This window comes from Salmo trutta, chromosome 40 (assembly GCF_901001165.1).
Source record: "Salmo trutta chromosome 40, fSalTru1.1, whole genome shotgun sequence".
NCBI classification, from domain to species: Eukaryota; Metazoa; Chordata; class Actinopteri; order Salmoniformes; family Salmonidae; genus Salmo; species Salmo trutta.
In genome coordinates this window covers 18552781-18579635 of record NC_042996.1, presented here as the reverse complement: position 1 = coordinate 18579635, position 26855 = coordinate 18552781, and the positions used below count along the sequence as shown (strand labels likewise).

General features: G+C 45.4%; 1 protein-coding gene across 2 annotated transcripts in view; it reads left to right on the top strand.

Moving 5' to 3' along the window:
• Positions 1-26855, top strand: part of grm8a (glutamate receptor, metabotropic 8a) — a 276591-nt gene that overhangs the window by 190675 nt on the left and 59061 nt on the right. For both annotated transcript variants that reach the window (XM_029742256.1, XM_029742258.1), the window contains exons 4-6: positions 18062-18197; positions 18405-18559; positions 18861-18998. In XM_029742256.1, the coding sequence (XP_029598116.1) occupies positions 18062-18197; positions 18405-18559; positions 18861-18998 (429 nt within the window). The remainder of the gene's footprint in view (positions 1-18061; positions 18198-18404; positions 18560-18860; positions 18999-26855) is intronic.

Sequence of the window (26855 nt, the reverse complement as noted above, 5' to 3'; positions counted from 1 at the left end):
CTCCTCTCTCTCTACTCCTCAGGGTATTATACAACTCCCTCCTCTCTCTCTACTCTCAGGGTATTATACTACTCCCCTCTCTCTCTCTCTACTCTCAGGGTATTATACTCCCTCCTCCTCTCTCTCTACTCTCAGGGTATTATACTACTGCCTCCTCTCTCTCTACTCTCAGGGTATTACACTTCTCTCTCCTCTCTCTCTACTCTCAGGGTATTATACTACTCCCTCCTCTCTCACGACTCTCAGGGAATTACACTACTCCCTCCTCTCTCTCTACTCTCAGGGAATTATACTACTGCCTCCTCTCTCTCTACTCTCAGGGTATTATACTACTCCCTCCTCTCTCTCTCTGAACTCAGTGTATTATACTACTCCCACCTCTCTCTCTCTCTACTTTCAGGGTATTATACTACTCCCTCCCCTCTCTCGCTCTCTCTCCTCTCAGGGTATTATACTACTCCCTCCCCTCTCTCTACTCTCAGGGTATTATACTACCCCCTCCTCTCTCTCTCAGGGTATTATACTACTCCCTCCTCTCTCTCTCTCCTCTCAGGGTATTCTACTACTCCCTCATCTCTCCCTCTACTCTCAGTGTACTATACTACTCCCTCCTCTCTCTCTCTACTCTCAGGGAATTATACTACTCCCTCCTCTCTCTCTACTCTCAGGGTATTATACTACTCCCTCCTCTCTCCTCTACGGGTACTATACTACTCCCTCTCTCTCTCTACAATCAGGGTATTATACTACTCCCTCCCTCCTCTCTCTCTACTCTCAGGGTATAATATTACTCCCTCCTCTCTCTCTACTCTCAGGGTATAATACTACTCCCTCCTCTCTCTCTACTCTCAGGGAATTATCCTACTCCCTTCTCTCTTTCTACTCTCAGGGAATTATGCTACTCCCTCCTCTCTCTCTACTCTCAGGGTATTATACTACTCCCTCCTCTCTCTCTCTACTCTCAGGGTATTATACTACTCCCTCCTCTCTTTCTACTCTCAGGGTATAATACTACTCCCTCCTCTCTCTCTACTCTCAGGGTATTATACTACTCCCTCCTCTCTCTCTCTACTCTCAGGGTATTATACTACTCCCTCCTCTCTCCTCTACGGGTACTATACTACTCCCTCTCTCTCTCTACTCTCAGGGTATTATACTACTCCCTCCCTCCTCTCTCTCTACTCTCAGGGTATAATATTACTCCCTCTTCTCTCTCTCTACTCTCAGGGTATTATACTACTCCCTTCTCTCTTTCTACTCTCAGGGAATTATCCTACTCCCTCCTCTCTCTCTACTCTCAGGGAATTATACTACTCCCTCCTCTCTCTCTCTACTCTCAGGTTATAATACTACTCCCTCCTCTCTTTCTACTCTCAGGGTATAATACTACTCCCTCCTCTCTCTCTACTCTCAGGGTATAATACTACTCCCTCCTCTCTCTCTACTCTCAGGGTATTATACTACTCCCTCCTCTCTCTCTCTACTCTCAGAGTATATACTACTCCCTCCTCTCTCTCTACTCTCAGGGTATTATACTACTCCCTCCTCTCTCACGACTCTCAGGGTATAATACTACTCCCTCCTCTCTCTACTCTCAGGGTATTATACTACTCCCTCCTTTTTCTCTCTACTCTCAGGGTATTATACTATTCCTTCCTCTCTCTCTCCTCTCAGGGTATTATACTACTCCTTCCTCTCTCTATCCTCTCAGGGTATTTTACAACTCCCTCGTCTCTCTCTACTCAGGGTATTATACTACTCTCTCCTCTCTCTCTACTCTCAGGGTATTATACTACTCCCTCCTCTCTCTCTCCTCTCAGGGTATTATGCAACTCCCTCCTCTCTAACTACTCTCAGGGTATTATACTAATCCCTAATCTCTCTCTCTACTCTCAGGGTATTATACTACTCCCTCCTCTCTCTCTACTCTCAGGTTATTATACTACTCCCTCCTCACTCTCTACTCTCAGGTTATTATACTACTCCCTCCTCTCTCTCTACTCTCAGGGTATTATACTACTCCCTCCTCACTCTCTACTCTCAGGGTATTATACTACTCCCTCCTCTCTCTCTCTACTCTCAGGGTATTATACTACTCCCTCCTCACTCTCTACTCTCAGGGTATTATACTACTCCCCCCTCTCTCTCTCTACTCTCAGGGTATTATACTACTCCCTCCTCTCTCTCTACTCTCAGGGTATTATACTACTCCCTCCTCTCTCTCTCCTCTCAGGGTATTATACTACTCCCTCCTCTCTCTCTCTACTCTCAGGGTATTATACTACTCCCTCCTCTCTCTCTCTACTCTCAGGGTATTATACTACTCCCTCCTCTCTCTCTACTCTCAGGGTATTATACTACTCCCTCCCCTCTCTCTCTACTCTCAGGGTATTATACTACTCCCTCCTCTCTCTCTACTCTCAGGGTATTATACTACTTCCTCCTCTATCTACTCTCAGGGTATTATACTACTCCCTCCTCTCTTTCTACTCTCAGGGAATTATCCTACTCCCTCCTCTCTTTCTACTCTCAGGGTATTATACTACTCCCTCCTCTCTCTCTACTCTCAGGGTATTATACTACTCCCTCCCCTCTCTCTACTCTCAGGGTATTATACTACTCCCTCCTCTCTCTCTACTCTCAGGGTATTATACTACTCCCTCCTCTCTCTCTACTCTCAGGGTATTATACTACTCCCTCCTCTCTCTCTACTCTCAGGGTATTATACTACTCCCTCCTCTCTCTCTCTCTACTCTCAGGGTATTATACTACTCCCTCCTCTCTCTCTACTCTCAGGGTATTATCCTACTCCCTCCTCTCTTTCTACTCTCAGGGTATAATACTACTCCCTCCTCTCTCTCTACTCTCATGGTATTATACTACTCCCTCCTGTCTCTCTCTACTCTCAGGGTATTATACTGCTCCCTACTCTCTCTCTCTACTCTCAGGGTATTATACTACTCCCTCCTCTCTCTCTACTCTCAGGGTATTATACTACTCCCTCCTCTCTCTCTCTCTCTCCTCTCAGGGTATTATACTACTCCCTCCTTTCTCTCTCTACTCTCAGGGTATTATACTACTCCCTCCTCTCAGGGTAATATACTACTCCCTCCTCTCTCTCTACTCTCAGGGTATTATACTACTCCCTCCTCTCTCTCTCCTCTCAGGGTATTATACTACTCATTCCTCACTCTCTACTCTCAGGGTATTATACTACTCCCTCCTTTCTCTCTCTACTCTCAGTGTATTATACTACTCCCTCCTCTCTCTACTCTCAGTGTATTATACTACTCCCTCCTCTCTCTCTCCTCTCAGGGTATTATACTACTCCCTCCCCTCTCTCTCTACTCTCAGGGTATTATACTACTCCCTCCTCTCTCTCAACTCTCAGTAGTATAATACCCTGAGAGGAGAGAGAGAGGATTATATTATACTACTGCCTCCTCTCTCTCTCCTCTCAGGGTATTATACTACTCCTTCCTCTCTCTCTCCTCTCAGGGTATTTTACAACTCCCTCCTCTCTCTACTCAGGGTATTATACTACTCTCTCCTCTCTTTCTCTACTCTCAGGGTATTATACTACTCCCTCCTCTCTCTCTACTCTCAGGGTATTATACTACTCACTCCTTTCTCTCTCCTCTCAGGGTATTATACTACTCCCCCCTCTCTCTACTCTATTGGTATTATACTACTCACTCCTCTCTCTCTCCTCTCAGTGTATTATATTACTCCCCCCTCTCTCTCTCTACTCTCAGGGTAATATACTACTCCTCTCTCTCTACTCTCAAGGTATTATAGTACTACCTCCTCTCTCTCTCCTCTCAGGTTATTATACTACTCCCTCCTCTCTCTCTAATCTCAGGGTATTATACTACTCCCTCCCCTCTCTCTCTCCTTACAGGATATTATACAACTCCCTCCTCTCTCTCTCTCCTCTCAGGGTATTATACTACTCCCTCCTCTCTCTCTACTCTCAGGGTATTATACTACTCCCTCCTCTCTCTCTACTCTCAGGGTATTATACTACTCCCTCCTCTCTCTCTACTCTCAGGGTATTATACTACTCACTCCTCTCTCTCTCCTCTCAGGGAATTATACTACTCCCCCCTCTCTCTACTCTATTGGTATTATATTACTCCCCCCTCTCTCTCTCTACTCTCAGGGTAATATACTACTCCTCTCTCTCTACTCTCAAGGTATTATATTACTACCTCCTCTCTCTCTCCTCTCAGGTTATTATACTACTCCCTCCTCTCTCACTACTCTCAGGGTATTATACTACTCCCTCCCCTCTCTCTCTCCTTACAGGATATTATACAACTCCCTCCTCTCCATCCATCCCTCTCAGGGTATTATACGACTCCCTCCTCTCTCTCTACTCTCAGGGTATTATACTACTCCCTCCTCTCTCCTCTCAGGGTATTATACTACTCCCTCCTCTCTCTCTACTCTCAGGGTATTATGCTACCTCCCCTCTCTCTACTCTCAGGGTATTATACTACTCCCTCCTCTCTCCTCTCAGTGTATTATACTACTCCCTCCTCTCTCTCTCCTCTCAGGATTTTAAACTACTTCCTCTCTCTCTCAGGGTATTATACTACTCCCTCCTCTCTCTCTCTCAGGGTATTATACTACTCCCTCCTCTCTCTCTCCTCTATGGGTATTATACTACTCCCTCCTCTCGCTCTCCTCTCAGGGTTTTATAATACTCCCTCCTCTCTCTCCCTACTCTCAGGGTATTATACTACTCCCTCCTCTCTCTCTCTACTCTCAGGGTATTATACTACACCCTCCTCTCTCTCTACTCAGGGTATTATACTCCTCCCTCCTCTCTCTCCTCTCAGGGTATTATACTTCTCCCTCCTCTCTCTCTACTCAGGGTATTCCCCTACTCCCTCCTCTCTCTCTCATTTCACTGCCTCCCACTTTGACCTTATTAAAGTTAAACCAAATGCCAATACTCTCTCAGAGGTCATTTAGCTCTACCATTCTCTCTCTCTCTCCATCCATCCTTCCCTCTCTTTCTCTCCCTCTCTCGGTTTGCCAAACAGAGATGCCTCTGTTCAAAAATCATCAGGCAAACACACATCCCATCGTGTGTGTGTGCCAAGCGTGTTAGATGACAAGTGCATGGAAGGTAATGTACACTGTGTGTGTGTGTGTGTGTGTGTGTGTGTGTGAGAGAGAGAGACAGACAGACAGACAGACAGACAGAGAGGCACATAGACAGAGGGGAATGGATTAGAAATTACTGGCAAGTGTTCCTGGGAGAGAAAGAGTGACGAGATGCTCAGCAACTGATACCCACCAGGGAGGCTGGCAGAGGGAGGCTGGCAGAGGGAGGGAGGGAGGGAGGGAGGGAGGGAGGGAGGGAGGGAGGGAGGGGAGGGGAGGGTAGGGGGGTTCGGGAGAGAGAGAGAGAGAGAGAGAGAGAGAGAGAGAAAGGAAGGGAAAGGTGCTGCATCAATGATAGAGCTGGGCTGGCGTATACAGCATACCTTTGGGGAAAAGGATGAGAGAAAAAGAGGGAGTGCGGGAAGGAGGGATGGAGGGTAGATCAGGGGAGTTGTTCGAACAGCGGGATGCTGCCTTTCAGTTTACAGCGGGGATCAAGGGCAGACGGGGAGAGAGGGAAAGAGAAAGAGAGAGACCCCCAGCACAACATTGATACACAGCCCAGCACAGAGCCCTGCCTCTCTCTTTCTCAATCCATTCCTTGGAATCCTGTCAAGTACATTATCATTGATGCTTCCATACTCAGCATTTATCGACAGCATAGATTAGAAGAGCTTTAACTATTTCTCTCCTCCCACTCTTTTCTGCCCCCTCTCCTTTCACTCTCTCCCCCCTCTATCTCTTAACCTTGACAGTTTAAATAAGTCAATAGTAATATTTCCAGTCCAAGGTGTTTCAACAAATGTACTCTATCCAGCGTCAGATAAAGTCATTTGAGGTTAAGATTCAAAATGGCATAATGAATGAATCTATTGACCTCCCCTCCCCTCTCTCTCCATCTCCCTCCACAATGGAGAAAGAGCCCATGCACAACCGAAATATCAATATTTGAATAGTCCATACAATGTTAACACCCCATCAATCTCGCTAGCGCCACATTAGCATAACACACAATGGTAGCGGGTAGCAGGTGAACGTAGCGTAGCGCTCTTAGCGACGGCCATAATGGATTCACTGGGCTGGTTCTTTACGATGCTATTCAGCCGCATGTTTGCAGTAATCACAGTGATGTTATCAGGGACAATAGGCAGTGCCTCCATCTCCATTCAAATGGCGTACATCCACCTCTCGCTCCTCTCTGCTCTGCTTTGGGAGAGAGACATGCAGAGATTTTAATAGAGACAAATGATGTTTTTTATTACCAGGCTTGTATTTTCCAGTCAGTCACTGTATGGTGGTGATAATGTGGTGTTATATTGATGTTATAGTTTATATATCCCAGTATGTGTGGTGGGGTTGATGGTCGATAATGGTCTCTCTCAGATTGGGGTGGGTTCCTCTCAATCGTTCCTCGCCTCCTCCTGCCTCACCGGAAAGGCTGGAGGCGAGGGCTGCGGTTTGTCTTGGGGTGGTGGGGTGAGTTGAGGGGAGGTGAGGGAAGTGAGAAAGAGCGAGAGAAGGGAGAGAAAGCGGGGAAAGGGAGACGAGATTTAAAGAGAGAGAGGGGGAGAGGATGGCGCCATCTCATCCCAAGAAACCATTTCATCTGTGGATCTGAGCTTGATGGGTGTTCTGTCTGATAGGAGTGTGTGTGTGTGTGTGTGTGTGTGTGATAGTAAGGCTGTGTATCTGATATTAAAGCCATAGCTAATACTGCTGGTCCGGATCATCACCTTTAGTCAGCTGTAAAGCCAACTGTAGGAAGTAGAGCACAGCTGTAATATGTCTACTGACCTTTCAGATGCAAAGCGGACAGACGGTAATCTCTTTCACCCAGACTGACCTGGGTTCTCCTCCCCTCTCCTTTCCTCTGTGTATGTGTGTAAGAGAGCATATACACCGAGTGTACAAAACATTAGGAACACCTTCCTAATATTGAGCGGCACTCCCTTTTGCACTCAGAACAGCCTCAATTCGTCGGGGAATGGACTCTTCAAGGTTTCGATCGCATTCAACAGGGATGCTGGCCCATGTTGACTCCAATGCTTCCCACAGTTGTGTCAAGTTGGCTGGATATACTTTGTGTGGTGGACCATTGTTGATACACAGGAAACTGTTGAGCATGAAAAAACCTGTAGTGTTGCATTTTTTGTGACACACTCAAACCGACGTGCCTGGCACCTATTGTCACAACCCGTTCACGGGCACTTAAAACATCTGTCTTGCCCATTCGCCCTCTGAATGGCACACATACACAATCCATGTCTCAATTGTCTGAAGGCTTAAACACCCTTCTTTAACCTGTCTCCTCCCCTTCATCTACACTGATTGAAGTGGATTTAACATGTGACATCAATAGGGGATCATAGCTTTCAGCTGGATTCACATGGTCAGTCTATGTCACAGAAAGAGCAGCTGTTCCTAAAGCTGGGTTATGCTTTGTGGGCAAGTCTGAAACGCAGGTTAGCGTTTTTTTTGTCATGAATCTTTTTGGAGGCACCTCTGTAGACTGGTCACTAGCTAGCACAGCCACAAAGTCATAACATCTGATTTCAAATCTAACCTTAAACCTAACCTTAACCACACTGCTAACACTAATGCCCAACCCTAACGTTAAATTAAGACCCAAAAGCCCAGTTTTGTTTACATACATTTTTACAATATAGCCAATTTTGACTTTGCAGCTGGCCCATCTAGCGGAAACTTCTCAGTTCTGCCTCCAAGACAAGACTCGGGACATTAAGCAGGCAGAGGTGATGGGAATTTGTGTGACCTCCTTGTAGCTAGAAATCCCTCCAGTTCACTGGGGGATGCATCCACCTAGGAGAAAAAGAGAGAGGGACGAGGAGGAGAGGAAAACGGTCTAAACCCAGGCTTGTAGATGACCTTCAGCACCACGGCACCTCAGCCGTTCAGCTGTGACTGGACTCCAAAATACTGCATATCCCCCCACTCAACACCTGACATCCCCCTTCTAGAGCCTCTCTATTTCCCCCTCACTTTCTCTCCTTGGCCAGGGGATCAGAGGAAGATTGATCTGACCGATCAGAACTATTGATAACATGGTCTGAGGATTGAAAACCCGATTGGCATTAAGGCGACCTATAGATGCGGTAACATTGCTCTGTCTCTGGGTGGTGTCTAGTATCCTGCCCTGTGCCAGGAGTTTAATCTCCTCTGTTCTCTCAGTACCTCTCCCTTCTCCCCCTCTCCGGCCTTTCGCCCTCTCTCCCTCTTCTTCCCCTCTACACCTCTACCCCTTCTCCCCACACTCTTTCCTTTACCTCCCTCTCTCCTCTCCTCACAGCATATAGATCTCTCCCCTTTGCCTTGCCTCTCCCTCTCTCCTCTCCTCTCCCCTCCTCACAGCACACAGCTCTCTCCCCCTTGCCTTTCCTCTCCCTCTGGCCTCCCCTCAGATCACAGAAAGGGGCTGACATCAGCCAGACGGCTAGAGTTCAATGATGATGACAAGACTCCACAGTCCTCCCCAGACACACAGACCTACTGTCTGAGAGAGGGAGAGAGAGAGGGAGAGAGAGAGGGAGAGAGAGAGGGAGAGAGAGAGGGAGAGGGAGAGAGAGAGGGAAAGAGAGAGAGATGGAGAGAGATATGAAGCGAGAGAGAGGGGATTTTCTGTTTGATGCAGACAACACACCGACACAAAAACAAAGGCACACACACTCACCACTCTCACTGTACACACACACACGCACAAGCACAACACACAGGCACCCATGCCAAACGCACACACACACCAATTGCACCAGCTTCTTCAAAGGCCCATGCTCCTCACCCCGGGGCATGTAGCTAAATGTGGCACGGAAGTAAACTTTATCCTTTTATAAACCAATGTGAGTATTTAGAGCCGTGCTAATGATGTTTGTGTGTGTGGGAGAGAGAGGATGCTCAGTTGCATTGTTTGTGTATGTATGTATGTATGTATGTATGTATGTATGTATGTATGTATGTATGTATGTATGTATGTATGTATGTATGTATGTATGTATGTATGTATGTATGTATGTATGTATGTATGTATGTATGTATGTATGTATGTATGTATGTATGTATGTATGTATGTGTGTTGATATTTGTGTGTGTATGTGTGTGTGTATGTGTGGATGTGTTTGCGTGTATGTGTTGATCAGTGGAGGCTCCTCAGAGGAGGAAGGGGAGGACCATCCTCCTCAGTGAATTTCCTAGAAATAACTATACTAAATATATTCACATCACAAAATAATTGATTGAAACACACTGTTTTGCAATGAAGGTGTACATTAGTCTCAACAGCACTCTGTAGGGTAGAACCATGGTGTAGCTGGAGGACAGCTAGCTTCTCTTGGTACATTGACTTCAATACAAAACCTAGGAGGCTCTTGGTTCTCACCCACTTCCATAGACTTACACAGTAATTATGACAACTTCCAAGGACGTCCTCAAACCTATCAGAGCTCTTGCAGCATGAAATGACATGTTGTCCACCCAATCAAAGGATAAGAGAATGAATCTATTATTGAAAGCATATGCTACAGCGAGCTGGCAATGCAGGGCATAAAATGTAGCGAGTAGGAGACTCAAAGAGTGAGAAAGACAATAGTTGAACAGTTTTCAACAAATTATTATTTTTTTTAAATGAAGGAGAAGCAAGAGAGAGAGAGATTTTGCAACAAAAAAATTCACTTTCAGTTTCAGTTACTTAGCTAGCAAATGCAGATGGCTAGTTTAGTTACTCAAACACCCGGCTCAAACAGAGGGATGCTATGTTAGCTAGCTGGCTATGATTATCCAACACAACACTGGAATTCTTCCACGTCAAGGTAAGCTTTTGGTTTTACTAATTTATTGCCACCTGAGCTTAATGACTATACACTGTAACGTTACTGCATGATTGTAGTGGGTTTACTAACACGTTAGTTCTATTAGCTATGTTGACAAGGACGTTACTTTAGCTAATAGGGTGACAACGATGTAGGCTGTGTGTAGCGGTTATGACATGGTTTGGCTTGGAAAGGTTTTTTCACCTGGTCACATACAGCTGATGTGTTGTTTGAAGTCCACAAACTAAGTGAAAGGTGAGAGGAGGAGAGTGCATAGAGGCTAGAATTTATACAACGTGGCTGCTATGATCAGGGGTGTATTCATTCCGCCGATTCTGTTCAAAAACATTTCTTAGACGAAAGCTAAAGAAACAGGGATAAAAATACCTGAATGTATCCAATAGAAACTCTCGTTTTCAACTGTTGGACTAATGATTACACCCTAGATCAGCTAGATGCAGGCAAGAGTGTGCAAGGTGGTATTGAATGTGCCACTGTCTGTCATCTCCAATTTTTCTCTCGACCTGTTGTAAACTTTCATTCATAGGCTAGGTTGTAGCAACCTCATGATGGGTATAGGGAAAATGTGAGTATCATGTAGTAGCCTTAACCTATCGATGTTACATTGAACTGGGTGAATGGAATATGAATGACAGTGAATCCTACATGCTGTGATAGAAATATGGCCAAAAATCGTCCTCCCTCATCATGAACGTCACTGACCGCCACTTGTGCTGATGTGTTGTTTATGTGTGGGAGAGAGAGGAAATGCAGCTGCTACCATTGTAATACTGTCCTGTAATCAATGAACTACCAGGCAGAGAAAAACAACAAGCTCTCACAGTCTCACTGTAGAATTAGATGTTCATCCACCTGCTCCAAACGTCAAATGTCTACGTTTCTCCTGCTCTGCAGCGTTCTATTTCTTCAAACGTCAAATTACAAAGATAAGGGTTAAATTTAGGCACTCATTCCAAAGGGTTAAGGTTTGGGATAGGGTTAAAACCAATGATGTGTATATAATCCCTGGATTGCTGATGCTACTGTATGTATTGGCCATTGAGAGGCTTTGAAGCCATCGGTTGGCCATATTGGCACTTCCCATTAGGAGCAGTCCTCCATAGGAATGAATGGAATTCTACAGTATTTGAATTAAATGTTTCAAGGACAAAAATGTATTTACAGTGCATACGGAAAGTATTCAGACCCCTTGACTTTTTCCACATTTTGTAACGTTACAGCCTTATTCTAAAGTTTATTAAATCGTTTTTTTCACTCTCATCAATCACCCCATAATGATAAAGCAAAACTGGTTATTAGAAATGTTTGCAAAGGTGTAAAATATGACGTTTACATAAGTCGGGCTGTCATGTGCCTTTTACTGAGGAGTGGCTTCCGTCTGGCCACTCTACCATAAAGGCCTGATTGGTGGGGTGCTGCAGAGATGGTTGTCCTTCTGGAAGGTTCTCCCATCTCCACAGAGGAACTCTCTCAGAGTGACTATTGGGTTATTGGTCACTTCCCTGACCAAGGCCCTTCTTCCCCGATTGCTCAGTTTGGCCGGGCGGCCAGCTTTAGGAAGAGTCTTGGTGGTTTCAAACATCTTCCATTTAAGAATGATGGAGGCCACTGTGTTCTTCTGGACCTTCAATGCTGCAGACATTTTTTTATTTATTATTATAATTTTTTTCTCCTCAATTGGTAGTAGTTACAGTCTTGTCTCATCGCTGCAACTCCCGTACGGACTCAGGAGAGGCGAAGATCGAGAGGCCGTGCATCCTCCGAAACACAACCCAACCAAGTTGCACTGCTTCTTGACACAATGCCCATCCAACCCGGAAGCCAGCCGTACCAATGTGTCGGAGGAAACACCGTACACCTGGCAACCTGGTCAGTGTGCACTGCGCCCGGCCCGCCACAGGAGTCACTAGTGCGTGATGAGACAAGGATATGCCTGCTGGACAAACCCTCCCTAACCCGGACGACGCTGTGCCAATTGTGCGCCGCCCCAAGGGCCTGCCGGCTGCGACAGAGCCTGGACTCGAACCCAGAATCTCTGGTGGCACAGCTAGCACTGCCTTAGACCACTGCGCCACCCGGGAGGCTGCTGCAGACATTTTTTGGTACCTTTCCCCAGATCTGTGCCTTGACACAATCCTGTCTCGGAGCTCTATGGACAATTCCTTCGACCTCATAGTTTGGTTTTGCTCTGACATGCACTGTCAACTGTGGGACCTTATATAGACAGGTGTGTGCCTTTCCAAATCATGTCCAATCAATTGAATTTACCACAGGTGGACTCCAATCAAGTTGTAGAAACATCTCAAGGATGATCAATGGAAACAGGATGCATCTGTCTCATATTTTTTATATTTAAACCTGTTTCCACTTTGTCATTATGGTGTATTGTGTGTATTGTGTGTAGATTGATGAGGATATATATATATATATATATATATATATATATATATATATATATCAATTTTAGAATAAGGCTGTAATGTAACAACATTTGGAAAAAGTCAAGTGGTATGAATACTTTCCGAATGCACTGTAAGTATGTTTTGGTTGTAGTGGGAACAGTAACATTAGTAATAATTCTTTTTTTTTTTTTTTAAATAAATGTTTTATGTATTTTTTCATTTATTTTTTTATGTTTATCTCACATAAAATAATTGAAAGGTATGCATTAAGGTGTCTGTAATAGAATACGAGAATGTATATAGACATTAATAAATGGATTTCTCTAGATTCCAAAATATTTTTTACACCGGTGGGGGAGTGCCAAGATGGAGAAACGGTGGCTTCAACACAGCACCCTCTATCAGTCATCTAGTGTATATATATTTATCATTGGTTAAAACGTCAAGTAAGGGATAAGGTATGGGATAAGGTAAAGAAAAAACAACGTTCACACCTGGGATTGAACATGCAACCTTCTGATCCAGAGCCATGGAATTACATCTATCCTGCCGCCCCCATCACAACACGCTAGCAAAACCCAAGCTCATTTGATGGCAATAGCACTGACTGTTGCCCCTAGTGTTCCGTTTTGAAGGCACTTCCCGACGCCCTCAGGACATAGATAGACGTCCAATTTTTGTCTTCAATCTTGAACAATCTCCCTGGAGAAAAAAAACTCAACAGTGCTGTGAATCTATAGGCCCGGATAGTGTTGCAAAATTCCGGTAACTTTCCACAAATTCCCTGGATCTCCAGAAGTTCTGGTTAGAAGATTCCTGGACTCGAGAGAGAATAAAGAGGAAATCCAGAGTCCTCCAACCAGGATCTCTGGAAAACCTGGGAAATTTGGGGAAAGTGACCAGATGCATGTATCAACCTTAGGCCTGGATACATGAATGGCCTAGTTATAGGGAAATGTTTAGGGGGTTGGTTGTACATGCTTGTCTGTCTGTACATTACATGGTTTGATACCTCATCAAGTACATGATGCTATCCGTCTGTCTCTCTGCTGCAGACGTTGCATGTTAATTGAAAGCCTGATGCATGTGTGTGTATGATCTTTGTTTGATGTGTGTGTGAGATGGGTGTGTGTGTGTGTGTGATGTTGGATGCTCTTAGATGCTGTTAGATGTCTGGCAAAATAACATGTTTTATTATCCTTGGCTATATGTCAGCTGAAGATGAGTGGGCTGCATAGACAGCTTTCCTAATTGAGTGTGTGTGGGTGGACTTATTCAGGTGCGTGCTTCTCTGAACGTGTTCTTTGTAAATCTGTGACTGCAGCATGTGTGTTTGTATGTGTGTGTGTGTTTGTGTGTGTGTGTGTCGGTAGATGTGGTGGGAAGCTTAGCCATACTGAGGAGGTCTGAGAAAGCTTGCAGTGGCACAGATCCATTGTGTGTGTGTGTGTGTGTGTGTGTGTGTGTGAGTGAGTTTGGAGGTGTGTGTCAGTGTGATTGTGGAGGTGTCCCACATTCAGGCTGAGAGATAAATGAGAAGTGCTTGGGTTTTGTAGACCGATGTCTCGTAATGAAAGATTTATCAGCAGCACGGCTCCTGCCTCTCTCCTCCACACGCGCACACGCACACGCTCGCACCACACAGACACTGCCACCGCTACGAAATGCCTGGTCACCTCGACAGCTAGCGCTTTGAAGCTAACTTTATTAGCCATTCTACTTAGCGGGAGGGAACCCCCCCCCCCCCCCCCCCCGTTTCCCACTGTGAAATTGACTTTTATAAAACTGTTCAATAAGTCAAACAAGGCTGAGTTGTGATTCGCCGGTTGAATTATCCTTTTTTTTTTAGGAGATGAACAGTTTCTCTCTGAAACCAGATTATTCTGCCTGTGTACCACACAGACCAGAAATAGAGTGAGAGGCACGCACACGCACACGCACACGCACACACACACACACACACACACACACACGGGTCAACTACTGCTGCAAGAGTGGGTTTTAATAATGGGGAAAAGACTGAGAAATTATGGAAGAGAGAGAGCAGGGGGAGATGAAAGACAAGAAGGAACGGAGAGAACAGCGATCTCATCAGCATTCATAATTCAATATGTTAGTGGGGTAATGGAATGGGAAAACCACTCATTGGGAGAGAGAGTTCATTATCCTGGGAAGAGATAATGTGGTCCAACGTTGGGAAACAGGCTGGATGTAATTATCATGGAATAGAAGCACGTTAAACACCTTGATAAAGGCCCCAGCTACAGCTGAAGTCGGAAGTTTACATACACTTATGTTGGAGTCATTAAAACTTCTTTTTTCAACCAGTCCACAAATTTCTTGTTAACAAACTATAGTTAGGACATCTACTTTGTGCATGAAAGAAGTCATTTTTCCAACAATTCCTTACAGAATATTTCACTTATAATTCACTGTATCACAATTCTAGTGGGTCAGAAGTTTACATACACTAAGTTGACGGTGGCTTTTAACAGTTTGGAAAATTCTAGAAAATCGTCATGGCTTTAGAAGCTTCTGATAGGCAAATTGATATCATTTGAGTCAATTGGAGGTGTACCTGTGGATGTATTTCAAGGCCTACCTTCAAACTCAGTGCCTCTTTGCTTGACATCCTGAGAAAATCAAAAGAAATCAGCCAAGACCACAGAAAATAAAGTGTAGACCTCCACAAGTCTGGTTCATCCTTGGGAGCAATTTCCAAATGCCTGAAGGTACCACGTTCATCTGTACAAACAATAGTACGCAAGTATAAACACCATGGACCATGCAGCCGTCATACCATTCAGGGAGTAGACGCGTTCTGTCTCCTAGAGATGAACGTACTTTGGTGCAAGTCAATCCCAGAACAACAGCAAAGGACCTTGTGAAGATGCTGGAGGAAACAGGTACAAAAGTATCTATATCCACAGTAAAACAAGTCCTATATCGACATAACCTGAAAGGCCGCTAAGCAAGGAAGAAGCCACTGCTCCAAAACCGCAACTGCACATGGGGACAAAGATCATACTTTTTGGAGAAATGTCCTCTGGTCTGATGAAACAAAAATAGAACTGTTTGGCCATAATGACCATCGTTATGTTTGGAGGAAAAAAGGAGAGGCTTGCAAGCCGAAGAACCCCATCCCAACTGTGAAGCACGGGGGTGGCAGCATCATGTTGTGGGAGTGCTTTGCTGCAGGAGAGACTGGTGCACTTCATAAAATAGACGGCATCATGAGGAGTGAAAATTATGTGGATATATTGAAGCAACATCTCAAGACATCAGTCAGGAAGTTAAAGCTTGGTCGCAAATGGGTCTTCCAAATGGACAATGACCACAAGCATACTTCCAAAGTTGTGGAAAAATGACTTAAGGACAACAAAGTCAAGGTATTGGAGTGGCCATCACAAAGTTCTGACCTCAACCCTATAGAACATTTATGGGCAGAACTGAAAAAGCGTGTGCAAGCAAGGAGGCCTACAAACCTGACTCAGCTACACCAGCTCTGTCAGGAGGAATGGACCAAAATTCTCCCAACTTATTGTGGGAAGCTTGTGGAAGGCTACCCGAAACGTTTGAGCCAAGTTAAACAATTTAAAGGAAATGCTATCAAATACTAATTGAGTGTATGTAAACTTCTGACCCACTGGGAATGTGATGAAAGAAATAAAAGCTTAAATAAATCATTCTCTATACTATTATTCTGACATTCCACATTCTTAAAATAAAGTGGTGATCCTAACTGACCTAAGACAGGGAATTTTTACTAGGATTAAATGTCAGAAATTGTGAAAAACTGAGTTTAAATGTATTTGGTAAGGTGTGTGTAAACTTTCGACTTCATCTGTATATGTCTTCCTGATCACGGGAGGTCAGATGGTCAGACTTTGACTCGTCACGTTTCATAAAGCACTGATAATCATATGATTAAAAATGAAATCCAGAGAAGGAGGCCACTGTTGGAATAGCAAGCCTACAGAGTATGTTTCAATGAATTAATGTATCTCCCACTACATCGTCCACTGGGGTGATATGATGCTAGATATGTGTTTACTGCCTCAACTTCTACCCAGAGTCTACTCTATCTCTGTATGTACACAAACTCCCACTGTGAAACATATTCCTGAATTGTTTTACTCAGTAGCATGTTATTGGTTTTCACTTGGAGCTGTGTGTCTGTCGGGCAGGTGTACTGACCGCTAGGCTGCTGTAGTGGAGCTGGTGTCACCACCAGGGTGCGCTACAATACTCTGAGTCATTCACAGCCATCTCTCGCTCTTGGTCGCTGTCTGTCTCTCTCCCTCTCTCTCTCTGTCTCTCCCTCTCTCTCTCTGTCTCTCTCCCTCTGTCTCTGTCTCTCTCCCTCTGTCTCTCTCCCTCTGTCTCTCTCCCTCTGTCTCTCTCCCTCTGTCTCTCTCCCTCTGTCTGTCTGTCTGTCTGTCTGTCTGTCTGTCTGTCTGTCTGTCTGTCTGTCTGTCTGTCTGTCTGTCTGTCTGTCTGTCTGTCTGTCTGTCTGTCTGTCTGTCTGTCTGTCTGTCTGTCTGTCTGTCTGTCTGTGTCTCTTTCTCTCTGAGGTGTTGTACTATGCTGGGTTGTCTGTAAGTGATGGTGTTTGTGTGTTCATAGAAAACATACTCACACTGGTCCCTACATGTTGATGATAACAAGTACCATCCATTAAAAAAATAATTGTTTGAAAGTTAGCTCTGGGTGCATAATAATTTGTTTTTCTTTGGTAATCAGTTTTTCACCACATGAAAGAGCAATTTTTCAGTTCTTGGAAATCGGAACCAGGCTTTGAGAGCGTAAATGAGAGAAACCACTATGAAATGAATGGTAATTGAATTTGGATAGAGGCTGAGTTTATTCCGAGTGTAATGACTATGGTTAGTTAACATGAGAGATGAGTTGAAAGATGGGTTTGAAGGAAGAGACAAACAGCCAAATGACTCACAGGACAGGAAGTGAATAATGTTCTCTTTCAAAATACATTTTGAATTTGTTGGAATTCGTCTGTCAAATAGATTGACCTGGAAGATAGAACTTTAATAGCGTAGTGATGAGGCAGATGCTTTGTCTGTATTTGGGAACCCTTCTTCTCTATAGGACAGTTATTAATGACCTAACAATCCCCAGTACAACACATTGAGTAGCCCTATTCTGAGACCCACTGCAGTGACAAGCAACAGACCAAGCATTATTGTAGAGAGGGCATTCATTTGCTGCAAATTAGTATTTTTCTATGGCATTGTGTGTGTGTGTGTGTGTTTGAGTGGAGAGAACGCTGCTCTGATTAAGTACAGTAATACAGACACCACAGATGTTCATTTAATGGCCTGGAACTTAATGAGACTGGCTGAGGAGACTCCAACACACTCACACACACTCCCCCGTTTCAAGGCTAATTATACGACACTACACTGTGAGTTATTAACAGCCACATTAAATATGAAACATGGCTGTGTGTGTGTCCGCTCCAATATGTCCTGTCATGGTGTTTGTTTAAATCCTGGCTCTGTGTGCTGGCAGGAAGGCAACAGGCTGCCACTTCAGGATCAGTCTTTCTCTATCACAGCAGTGGGAGTCACAATGCTATTTTACGATGTTCTCATATTGATGAGGGTGATTCAGATACTAAAACATTCCCCTTCTTTTTCTCTTTCTTTCTTTCTCTCTCTCTCTCCCTCCCCTCTCTCCCTCTAGGTGGGGTGTGTATAGCCCAGTCTCTGAAGATCCCGCGTGAACCCAAGCCAGGGGAGTTTGATAAGATCATCAAACGTCTGCTGGAGACGTCCAACGCCAGGGCTGTCATTATGTTCGCCAACGAGGACGACATACGGTATGTTGTACAGCCCCCCCCCCCCAAAAAAAACAACTACACCGCTATAGCCTATCCATACACCACTACACACACACCCCTGTACCTTTTTACCCAGGTATACCAAGTGTCGGTTGTGACTCCAGTCCTGACTCCTTCTATCTCCCCTTCCTCTTTCTCTTCCCCCTCTCCCTACCCCCTTTCTCCCTCCTTCTATCTCTCTCTCAGGCGTATCCTGGACGCGGCCAAGCACAACAACCAAACTGGTCACTTCCTGTGGGTGGGGTCAGACAGCTGGGGCTCCAAGATCTCTCCTGTGATTGGCCAGGAGCGGGTGGCTGAGGGAGCCGTTACCATCCTGCCCAAACGAGCCTCCGTGGACGGTACAGACAGAAGCCATTTTAGATGATAGTCTTTTGAGGGTAAAGAGTTAAAGACAAAGTATACCCTCAACAAGGTTGACATCACATCATACCAGATGTTTACATGTCTGTTTTTACGTGTTATGTCACTCACTGACCTCTCCTCTCCTCTCCTCTCCTCTCCTCTCCCCTCCTCTCCTCTCCTCTCCTCTCCTCTCCTCTCCTCTCCTCTCTTCTCTTCTCCTCTCCTCTCACCTCTTCTCCTATCTCTCCTCCATCTTCTCCCCCTTCCTCTCTTCCTTCCTCATCCTCTTCCCCACAGCGTTTGACCGTTACTTCCGGAGCCGCTCTCTGTCCAACAACAGGAGGAACGTGTGGTTCGCTGAGTTCTGGGAGGAGAACTTCGGCTGCAAGCTGGGGATGCATGGCAAGCGCCCAGGAAGCCCCAAGAAATGCACAGGCAAGATACAATGGCGCTGGAGGATGGGTATTGGCTGGAGGATGGGTATTGGCACAGTACAGTGGTGAAGGGAGGGTAGTGTAGGCTAGGAATAGTAGTAAAGCAGAGGAGTATGGGTAATGTGGCAGAATAGTTAATGCCCTATAATCATCCCTAGACAGGCTACTTAATATTAAGTTCACAAGCCATTGAGCATGGATAGCTTTACTCTCTAAGGAGAATGGTTTGTTCTATACAGCACACCCGCTCTGTGCTCAGAGCTCTGTGCAAATGACATGAAATGATATGCAGAGTACAGTAGAGCCTCCTGGCTGGTCCTGCATGGATGAGTCTGGAGAGAAGTGTGTGTGACAATGTGTGTACACAGTCTGTGCAGTTTGGGCTTGTAGAACAGTGTTTGTTGGTGTGTATAACTGCGTGTGAAACAGTGTGTGACAGTGTGTGTTCACACAGTCTGTGCAGTGTGGGCTTGTAGAATGGTGTGTGTGTATCAGTGACAATGTGTGTATCGGTGTGTGTCGACACAGCTGATATTTTGGTTACAGACAACATTTGGAGGTTATCCAGTGTCTGACTCCATCACAGCTCGCCAGCCCTGTGTCCTGAAGGTCCACTTATACATGTGATGAAGAACAGTGGCGGTCGGTGCTGTTTAAGATGAGGGAGGACAATAATTTATTTTCATGAGCATGGCCTTATTTCTACTAAAGCATTTTGGATGACTGTCATTCATACTCCAATCATGAGGTTGCTACAACCTAGTCTATGAATGAAAGTTTGCGACATAGGTGCACACATTTACTCCTGAAGTGCTGACCTGTTGCACCCTCTACAACCATTGGGATTATTATTATTTGACCCTACTGGTCATCTATGAACGTTTGAACATCTTGGCCATGTACTGTTGTAATCTCCACCCGGCACAGCCAGAAGAGGACTGGTCACCCCTCAGAGCCTGGTTCCTATCTATGTTTCTTCCTAGGTTCTTGCCTTTCTAGGGAGTTTTTCCTAGCCACCGTGCTTCTACATCTGCATTGCTTGCTGTTTGAGGTTTTAGGCTGGGTTTCTGTATAGCACATTGTGACATCGGCTGATGTAAAAAGGGCTTTATATATACATTTGATTGATTGACACAGGTCGAGAGAAAAATTTGAGGTGACAGACAGTGACACACGCAAAACCGCCTGCAGTGAGCTGATCTAGAGTATATTCATTAGTCCAACAAGTTGCAAATGATAGTTTCTATTGAACAAAATCAGTTATGTTTATCCCTGTTTTGTTCCGTTTGCTTCTGTTTAAGAAAAGTTTTTCAACAGAATTGGCGGAATGAATACACCCCTGATCACGCATAAACACAGTTAGTTTTCATAGCAGCCACGTTGTATTCCTTCTCACATCTATGCGCTCTATTCCTCTCACCTTTTCCCTTCGCTTGTGGACTTCAATGCACAACACATCAGCTGTATTCAATGCACAACACATCAGCTGTATGTGACCAGGTGAAAAACCTTGCCAAGCGAACACGTTACACACAGCCTACATCGTTGTCACCATATTAGCTAAAGTAATCTCATAGTCAGCATAGCTAATAGAACCAACACTTTAGTAAACACGCTACAATCATGCAGTAAAGTTAGTGTACAGTCAGTAAGCAGTTACACCGGCGGGCTTCGGTGGCAATAAATTAGTAAAACCAAAAGCATACCATGACCCGAGAAGTAAGATAGCAATAGCAGCTTCGCTTCAAGTCCTTAGGAAACTGTGCAGTATTTAGTTTTTTTATGTATTATTTCTTACATTGTTAGCCCAGAAAACCTTAAGTGTTATTACATACAGCTGGGAAGAACAACTGGATATCAGAGAAACATCAACTTACCAGCACAACCAGCACTACGACCAGGAATACGACTTTCCAAATACAGATCCTTTGTCTACACCTCCCAGGGCATTTGAACTGATTCCAGAGGCCAACTCAAAACAGCGCCGTCGAAGGAGAGGGTGCCGAGCGTTCTTCTAGTGAGGCTTTGGATGCGCGCACACCACCCACCGCTTCCGAGTATATTACTCGCTAATGTCCAGTCCCAAAGTTGACGAAATTAGGGCAAGAGTTGCTTTCCAAAGAGATATCTGGGATTGTAACATACTCTATTTCACAGAGACATGGATAACTGTGGGCATGCTGTTGGAGTCCATACAGCCAACGGCATTTGCAATGTATCACGCCTGATAGGAACAAACATCTCTCTGGTAAGAAGATGTTTAATGATTAACGACTCATGGTGTAATTGTAACAACATACAAGAACTCAAGTCCTTTTGTTCACCTGACCTAGAATTCCTCACAATCAAATGCCAACCGTATTATTTCCCAAGAGAACTCTCCTCGGTTATCGTCACAGCCGTGTATATCCCCCTATTAGCAGATACCAAGACGGCCATCAAGGAACTTCACTGGACTTTATGCAAACTGCAAAACCATATATCCTGAGGCTGCATTTATTATAGCTGGGGATTTTAACAAAGCTAATCTGAGAACAAGGCTACCTAAATTCTATCAGCATATCGATTGCAGTACACGAGAGAGTAACACACTCGACCACTGCTACTCTAAATTCTGTGATGCATATAAGGCCCTCCACTTCCCTCCTTTTGGCAAATCTGACCATGACATCATCTTGTTGTTCCCCTCCTATAGGCAGAAACTAAAACAGGAAGCACCCATGCTTAGGTCTATCCAACGCTGGTCTGACCAATCGGATTCCACACTTCAAGAATGCTTTGATCACGTGGACTGGGATATGTTCTGGGTAGCTTCAGACAATAACAATGACGTATACGCAGACTCTGTGAGCGAGTTTATAAGGAAGTGCATAGGAGATGTTGTACCCACTGTGACTATTAAAACCTTCCCTAACCAGAAACCGTGGATTGATGGCAGCACTGAAAGCATGTACCACCGCATTTAATCATGGCAAGGTGACTGGAAACATGGCCGAATACAAACAGTGTAGTTATTCCCTCTGTAAGGCAATCAAACAAGCAAAGCGTCAGTATAGAGACTAAGTGGAGATGCAATTAAATGGCTCAAACACGAGACGTAAGTGGCAAGGTCTACAGACAATCACGGATTACAAAAAGAAAACCAGCCCCGTCGCGGACATCAACGTCTTACTTCCAGACAAATTAAACAACTTCTTTGCACACTTTGAGGACAATACAGTGCCACCGACATGGCCTGCTACCAAAGACTGTGGGCTCACCTTCTCCGTGGCCGACGTGAGTAAAACATTTAAATGTGTTAACCCTCTCAAGGCTGCCGGCCCAGACGGCATCCCTAGCCGCATCCTCAGAGCATGTGCAGACCCGCTGGCTGGTGTGTTTACGGACATATTCATCCAATCCATATCCCAGTCTGCTGTCCCCACATGCTTCAAGATGGCCACCAATGTTCCTGTTCCCAAGAAAGCGAAGGTAACTGAACTAAATGACTATCGCCCCGTAGCACTCACTTCTGTCATCATGAAGTGCTTTGAGAGACTAGTCAAGGATCATGTCACCTCCACCCTACCTGTTACCCTAGACCCACTGCAATTTGCTTACAGCCCCAATAGGTCCACAGACAATACAATCGCCATCACACTGCACACTGCCTTATCCCATCTGGATGAGAAGAATACCTATGTAAGAATGCTGTTCATTGACTACAGCTCAACATTCAATATCATTGTACCCTCCAAACTCCTCATTAAGCTTGGGACCCTGGGTCTCGACCCCGCCCTGTGCAACTGGGTCCTGGACTTTGATGGGCCGCCCCCAGGTGGTGAAGGTAGGAAACAACATCTCCACTCAGCTGATCCTCAACACTGGGGGCACCACAAGGGTGGGTTCTCAGCCCTCTCCTGTACTCCTTGTTCACCCACGCCTGCGTGGCCATGCACGCCTCCAACTCAATCATCAAGTTTGCAGATGACACTACAGTGGTAGGCTTGATTACCAACAACAACGAGACAGCCTACAGGGAGGAGGTGAGAGCCCTCAGAGTGTGGTGTCAGGAAAATAACCTCTCACTCAATGTCAGCAAAACAAAAGAGGTGATCGTGGACTTCAGGAAACAGCAGAGGGAGCACCCCCCTAACCACATCGATGGGACGGCAGTGGAGAAGGGGGAAAGTTCTAAGTTTCTCGGTGTCCATATCACCGACAAACTGAAATGGTCCACGAACACAGACAGTGTGGTGAAAAGGCACAACAGCGCCTCTTCAACCTCAGGAGGCTGAAAAAATGTGGCTTGTCACTGAAAATGCTCACAAACTTTTACATGTGCACAATTGAGAGCATCCTGTCAGACTATATCACAGCCTGGTACGGCAACTGCACCCCCCACAACCGCAGGGCTCTCCATAGGGTTGTGCGGTCTGCACAGCGTATAACCGGGGACAAACTACCTGCCCTCCGATGTCACAGGAAGGCAAAAAAGATCATCAAGGACAATAACCATCCGAGCCACTACCTGTTCCCCCCTTTTCCATCCAGAAGGTGAGATCAGTACAGGTGCATCAAAGCTGGGACAGAGAGATTGAAAAACAGCTTCTATCTCAAGGCCATCAGATTGTTAAAGAGCCACCACTAGCACAGAGAGGCGGCTGCCTACCTACAGACTTGATATCATTGGTCACTTTAATAAATGGAACACTAGTCACTTTAATAATCCCACTTTAAGAACGTTTACATATCTCGTATTACTCATCTCATATGTACTATAAACGGTATACTGTATCCTTTACTATTGCATCTTATCCACTCTGTCACTGCTCATCCATATATTTTATACTTATATATTCTGATCCCATTCCTTTACTAGATTGTGTGTATTAGGTTTTGTTGTGGAATTTGTTAGATATTAGGTTTTGTAGTGGAATTGTTCAATATTACCTGTTAGATACTGCTGCAATGTCGGATCTAGAAGCATAAGCATTTTGTTACACTCGCAATAACATCTGCTAACCATGTGCATGTGACCAATACCATTTTATTTGATTTGATGACATGGAAGAGTTCCAGTGTTGTGTTGGATAAAACTAGCTTAAATAGCATGGGCCAATTGTGTGCCGTCTCATGAGTCTCCCGGTTGCGACCAGCTGCGACACAGCCTGGGATCGAACCCGGATCTGTAGTGATGCTTCTAGCGCTGCGATGCAGTGCCTTGGACCGCTGCACCGCTCGGGGGCCCCCTCCGGAAGTTGTCATAATTACTGTGTAAGTCTATGTAAGGGGGTAACAACCATGAGCCTCCTAGGTTTTGTATTGAAGTCAATGTACCCAGAGGATCATGGTGATAACCCAGAGAGTGCTGTTGAGGCTACTGTAGACCTTCATTGCAAAACAGTGTGTTTTAATCAATTATTTGATGACGTGAATATATTTAGTATCGTTTTATCTAGAAAGGATAACTTTTTAAATGCTTCACTATTTTTATTTTTATGAAATTCACTGAGGAGGATGGTCCTCCCCTTCCTCTGAGGAGCCTCAACTGGTGAAAAATGACAACGACAGAGTGAGGTCTGGGAGTAGGTTATAATATCTCTCTCTCTCTCTCTCTCTTGCTCTCTATCTCACTCTTCAATCTCTCTCTCTTTCTCTCTCCACTCTCTCTCTTTTCTCTCTCACTCTTCTATCTCTCTCTCTCCACTCTCTCTCTTCTCTCTCTCTCACTCTCTCTTCTCTTCTCTCTCTCTCTCTCCTCTCACTATCTCACTCTCTCTCCCTCCTCTGTCTCTTTCTTCTCTGTCACTCTCTTCCCTCTCTCTCTCTTTTCTCTATTTCTCTCTCTGCCTCTATGTTGATCAACTGCTCTCTCTCCCTCTTTCTTTATCCTTTATGTCTATCCATCACTCTCTCTCCTCCCCTCTATATGTGATATGTGGAACATGTTGTGTTAGTGTTTGTAGCATGTATCAGGCTGAATGGCTATGTGCTGTGTTATTGTAGCCAGTGTGTTTGTGTGTGTGTGTGGGGGGGGTTTAAACAGTAAGCTGTGTGAGCAATTTTATCTGCACCTGTCGCAGGCTGCAGGACTATCGTACACAAACAATTGAGTCAGCAGCACCTCTGGACGTCAGTGTGACTGTGTGTGTGCTTTGTTTGTTTAGTGCAACACTTCTAGTCCAGGTGGTTCTCTTTGAGCTTGCGTATAAAGCTGGAACATGCCCCCTCTCTCGCTCTCTCTCTCTCTCTCTCTCGCTCTCTCTCGCTCTCTAGTGTCTCTCTCCTCTCTCTCTGTCCTCTCCTTTTGAAGCCACTGTATTAGGCACTCAGCCGAAGGTGACTCTCTCTGGTGTGTCTGTGTATGGAGAGCCCTGTAGTGCCGCGGAGTGTCAGAGTCCATTCATTTCTAGTGCGAGAGTTCACGACCTTCGCATCATCAACATGGAAACCAATCAGCAGCCTCGACTCAAAACTGCTGTTTGGGGTCATTGTCGTGACAGCTAGCAGAGTGTGTGTGTGTGTTTGTGCGTGTGAGCCCTCTCCACCCCTCTCTTGTCTCTCTGTTGAGAGTACTGTAAGCTAATGAGTATCACCCTCAGACACAACCCTATAGACCTCAATCAACACACACACACGCACACACACACACACACACACACGCACACACGCACGTGCACACGCACGTGGAAACGCACACGCATACGCACACGCACACACACACACACCATATTGAGCATCTCTGCCTGAAATGTCCTGGATGTTAATCAGAGTCTTGGCTGAGAACAGAGGGAACACAAGTCTCTTTTAGAGTGGTCGATTCTATATCAAAACACTGCTCACAGAAACACTGGGGAGTAACATCTCATTTTCTTTACTCCTGTGTGTGTGTGTGTGTGTGTGTGTGTGTGTGTGTGTGTGTGTGTGTGCGTGTGTGTGTGTGCGATGGTCTGAAGGATGGAGCCGTCAGCCGCCAGAGCTAAAGCTCCCTGATCCCTCAATTTATCACCCGGTTGTTCCTGCGCGGAGTGATTTCCTCACAGGGGCTGAAACGAATCCGCTCACCGGTAAACGGGATTGGCTCTGACAGAGGCAATGAAGCAGGGGACCACACGCTGGAAGTAGGGCACAGGACAGCCAGGCAGGGAGGGAGAACACAGGCAGGCAGACAGACAGCACAGGTTGGCAGACAGATAGAAAGGGAACACGTTTGTTGGTTCACCTCTGTGAGGCTGACGGATAAAGCACCCTTACCTCTCAGTGGGCGTTTATGTGGACTGCAACGCTGCCACAGTTCTCCATTAAGCCCCTGTGTAGGATAATAAAGCATCCCTGAACCAGCAAGTTATGAGCAGAGGATCACCAGTGTTCTCCAGCTAGGGCGCTCTAATTGAGACCCAGGCTCCGGTTCGGCCTACTCCTTCTCCTCGTTTAGTCCAATGATCACATCTGCCGGCCTACACCGAATGTCAACTCGCCCTCAGTGGATGACATGGGCCTCTGGTTTAAACTCCTTCTTACTATAGTTATGCTTGTGTTGGCTTAGTGTATCTGTGTACACGTGCATGTGTGTGTGTGTGTACACTACACTCGTCATAGATGGGTAGCAGAGCTGACTGCAGCAGGCAGGGCCGTCACAGTGTGTTCAGCAGGACATACATCCATCAGTGTTACCTCTGAATAATCCTTCTATACTAGGAGACCACTGCTGCCACCAACACCACTCTCCTATCAGCCTGGATGCTCTAGTGCTGCTCACACACACACACACACACACACACACACACACACACACACACACACACACACACACACACACACACACACACACACACACACACACACACACACACACACATAGTACATTGGGCTGCAG